At 38.8% G+C, this 4,143-nt stretch overlaps 1 protein-coding gene across 2 annotated transcripts; it reads left to right on the forward strand.

Moving 5' to 3' along the window:
• The first annotated feature begins 769 nt into the window (after positions 1 to 769).
• On the forward strand, positions 770 to 3,859 carry LOC140955691 (uncharacterized). Of its 2 annotated transcripts, XM_073409779.1 has the most exons (3): positions 1,874 to 2,004; positions 2,382 to 3,240; positions 3,414 to 3,859. In XM_073409779.1, the coding sequence occupies exons 1-3, from the start codon at positions 1,879 to 1,881 to the stop codon at positions 3,455 to 3,457; spliced, it is 1,029 nt and encodes a 342-aa protein (XP_073265880.1). In that variant the 5' UTR covers positions 1,874 to 1,878; the 3' UTR covers positions 3,458 to 3,859. The 2 variants fall into 2 exon arrangements, with proteins under 2 accessions (XP_073265879.1, XP_073265880.1); XM_073409778.1 differs by having other exon boundaries at positions 770 to 3,240.
• The last annotated feature ends 284 nt before the right edge of the window (positions 3,860 to 4,143 follow it).

Below are 4,143 nucleotides of genomic sequence, written 5' to 3' on the forward strand. Positions count from 1 at the left end.
TCTTTCGGGATTATGGATGAGGCTAATAAATCATTGGAAGGAGCTGGTAAAACGCAAGGGCCACAACATGCAAGGGTAGGTAAGTGTTGGTTAACGAGAGCAGTGGCCGACAACGGGATTTTTAATCAATTGTATTAAATTCAGTATCATGCAAAATCCCAACCATCACGTGAAAGTCCAAAAGTTTTTTTTTATTAACAACTTTCTTATTATCTGTGCTCAATGCATGATGTGATGATCTGTTAGCATATAAATGACATTCGTGTAAATTTCCTGATTTCTACTAGTGACTTGAACTGTAATACGTACGTACTGTGAGCAAACATTTCTTTCTCTCATGGGAGATGAGATTTTACGCATTTTATTACTAACATTACTTCTAATATATAATGCAGCACAGCCCAACACAATACTCATCACAGAAGTATCAACAACCCCGATTCAAAGATCCTTTGGTGGCGTTTGGCGGCAAAAATGCTTTTTGCCAAGAAATTAATTTTTTAAATCATTTTAATATAAAAATAAAATTTTTTAAAAAATAAAAAAATCACTATCTACCACACTTTCAATTTCAAGCAGACACGAAATATTATCAATCAATTGGCAAAAATAGGATATTTTTGGTCCAGGCCTGATTTGGAAAAGCATTCTGGACCTTCAACCCAACCTAGAAACCAGGCTTTAGGATATGGTACTAGGACTTTCAATGCAGTGGGCCCACGCTATAGCTAGGTCAGCTTTGAATCAAACCACATATGTTATAGATTTTGAAGGTTTGCCTTGAAGAGCCTCTTCCAAATTCGAGCTCTTTCCTTGAAAAAGATTGCAAGGCTTAGTGATGAACTATCCCTAATATAGTTCCTTGATGTTATTGAAGTTCAACACCTTTTTCAATTAGATGATACAAGGAGAAATTATATTCTACCAAGGCCACAAGGTTGGAGCTTTAACTCTGTCAATGAAAACACAACGAGGATGATCTGATACAAAAACATCAGACAAATAGTCACGTTTTTTGTTTTCACTTTACGATATTGCAGCTATGCCTTGCTTTCTGTGTTGCCACCAATAGTAGTGCTTGGTTGAGCACAGCTGTTCTTGTAACCAACATGAGAAACTTTCCTCTTAGTAGAGGCACTGTTGCTGGTGTTCTTAAAGGTTACGGTGGAATCTGTGCTGCAGTATTTACTGAAATTTATAGTACTCTGCTCCGCAATTCCTCATCTAAGCTTCTGATGTTTCTTGCACTTGGAATTCCTGTTCTGTGTTTCATAGTCATGTATTTTGTAAGAGCTTGTACCCCTGCATCAGGTGAAGACTCTTCAGAATGTTAGAGTATATTAGAGTACATTGCTTCAGATTGTGACACTTGTCACAATCTTAATATAGTAGATAGTTAGTTAATTAGCACAAGTCTGTTAGTCTGTTTTGAACAGATATATAAACATAACTATCTCGTGATATATGCAGTATGCAAAATAAGAACTATTGTCCAGTATTCTCTTCTACTACAATCTCTCTGTTTCTTCATTCTTTCTGCAGAATTATAGATCATATTTATCAATTGACATAGCTTAACATGGTATCAGAGCACACTATTGCTCACGCTTGAAATTTTCTTGAACTTCTGTTGCTTCCGCTGTTATTCTTCTCTGCACTCATATATTGATCTTTATTTGGAATAAATAGTGCTTCGTTGTGATCTTCATCTTGAGTTGTATTTCTCTGTGCAACTTGCACAACAAGTGTTTGGTGTATTGTCTCATCCACATATTAAACTTGAAATCATTATGGTGACTGCTATGCAACTCCAGTTGCTTCAATCTCCAGTTACAGCTCTCATCTCTTCCATTCCTACATCAGTCAATGTCAAACTTGATGAATCGAACTACCTCAATTGGAACTTCCAGATGCAACTTTTACTTGAAAGTAATGGAATTATGGGGTATGTTGATGGTTTGCTCCCCTGTCCACCTCAACATTGTTCAATCTCGGCTGAATCTGGTATCACCTCTTCTTCCTCTCCATCTGATGATTATATAGTATGGAAAATGCATGATAGAGCAATTATGCAATTAATTACTGCCACATTATCACCGATTGCTATGTCCTGTGCAATTGGCAGCACTAGTTCTAAAGATTTGTGGATTAGATTAAAGGAACAATTTTCCACTGTGTCTAGGACTAGTATTTTTCAGATGAAATCCAATTTGCAAACCATTAAAAAAGGTTCAGATTCAGTTTCACAGTATCTCCATCGAATTAAAGAGGCTAGGGACTACTTGTCTGCTGCTAGGGTATATTTTGCCGATGAAGACATTGTGATTCTTGCCTTGAATGGCTTACCTGCTGAGTATAATACTTTTAGATGTGTTATACAGGGAAGAGAAAGTGTGATATCATTGAAGGACTTTCGCTCACAATTGCTTGCAGAGGAAGTGATCATTGACACTTCAGTTAATTCTCCGTTCCTATCAGCCATGGTTGCTAGCACCGGTGATACATATACACAAGGTAGTTTCTCTTCACATCATGGGCAGTCTCAGGTGCCTACTAGACAGTTTCAGCCATATAATGGTAACAAGAACAAGGGTAAAGGTCGATTTCCTCAGGGCTCTCGATTCTTTGCTTCTAGACCAGGTTTTTCCTCCATAGCACCTGTGCTTCCCAACTCAAATTCTGGACTCCTTGGTCACTCCCCTGCTCCACAATTTCAACATCCTTCTGCACTCATGGTTCCAATCTGTCAGCTATGCAATTCTGAGGGACACACTGCTCCTTTCTGTGGAGCTTCTCCTCCTAAGAGAGCCAGATGCAACATCTGTGGTAGAAGCAATCATACCTCCTGGTATTGCTTCTATAATGATAAGGGTCCGAATTACATTGCTTCGTATTCTCCACAATCATCCTTTTCTCTGCAGCCACAGTCTCCACAGCATTCTCCATATCCAGCTTCCTCTTCACAGAACAGGGAAGTACATCAATCTCCTATGCAAGTTATGCAGCAATATACTCCATATCAGGCATCATCCTCCCAGAACCGGGAAGTACAACAATCTCCTATGCAAGCTATGCATACAATGATTCACTCTGCCTCTCCAGCATCTTGTTCCCCTGGATCTTCTCAAGTGTGGCTCACCGATTCTGGTGCCACGAATCATATGACGGCTGATTTGGCGAATCTATCACTGGCCTCCCCATATCCTTCCACTGAAACCATTCATACTGCCAATGGTGAAGGTCTGACAGTATCCCACATTGGTCATTCTACTCTTCATTCATCAATGTCTCCAATCAAATTGCATTCTGTGCTTTGTGTTCCTCAAATTACTCAGAATCTGCTATCAGTACATCGTCTTTGTCTTGATAATAACTGTCAACTCATATTTGATGCTTGCTGTTTTTGGATTCAGGACAAAGCCACAGGGAGGATCCTTTACAAAGGGCTGTGCAGTAATGGATTGTACCCTATCCACTCTTTCTCGCTTGCAACCTCTCAAAAGTCTTATCAAGCTACAACTTATCTTGGTCAACTTGTTCAGTCCACCTTATGGCATCATAGGTTAGGTCATCCTACAAATCATATTGTTTCCTTGATATTAAATAAAGCTCACATGCATGTCTCCAAAACACCTACACCTCTCATGTGTCATCCATGTCTTGAAGGCAAGTTTAGTAAACTACCCTTTCCACAGCATGTCAATAAGTCTGTAATTCCATTTGATACTATTCATACTGATTTGTGGGGTCCTGCACCATCTATTTCAGTTGATGGTTATAGATACTATACTATCTTTGTTGATGAGTGTACCAGATATTGCTGGCTTTTTCCTTTAATAAATAAATCTGATTTGTTTTCTACCTTTGTTGATTTTTATTCCTTTGTTTCTACTCAATTTGCCTCGACCATTAAAACTCTTCAAACTGATGGGGGGGGGGTGAGTATACCAGCAATCGATTGAAGCTTTTTCTTCTTAACAAGGGCATTTCCCATCGCCTTTCTTGTCCATATACTCCTGAACAAAATGAGGTCGCAGAGAGAAAACATAGACACATAATTGAAACCACTATTACCTTATTACGAACCGCTAAATTGCCATCCAAATTCTGGTCTTATGCCTGTCAAACAGCCACTTATCTAAT

This window comes from Populus alba, chromosome 6, assembly GCF_005239225.2.
Source record: "Populus alba chromosome 6, ASM523922v2, whole genome shotgun sequence".
Classification (NCBI taxonomy): Eukaryota; Viridiplantae; Streptophyta; class Magnoliopsida; order Malpighiales; family Salicaceae; genus Populus; species Populus alba.

Coding starts and splice junctions, on each gene's coding strand:
- LOC140955691 (XM_073409778.1), top strand. CDS start 1,791: ATGGTGACTGCTATGCAACTCCAGTTGCTTCAATCTCCAGTTACAGCT. Junction 3,241..3,413: donor TCATACTGCCAATGGTGAAG/GTCTGACAGTAT, acceptor TTTTGGATTCAG/GACAAAGCCACAGGGAGGAT.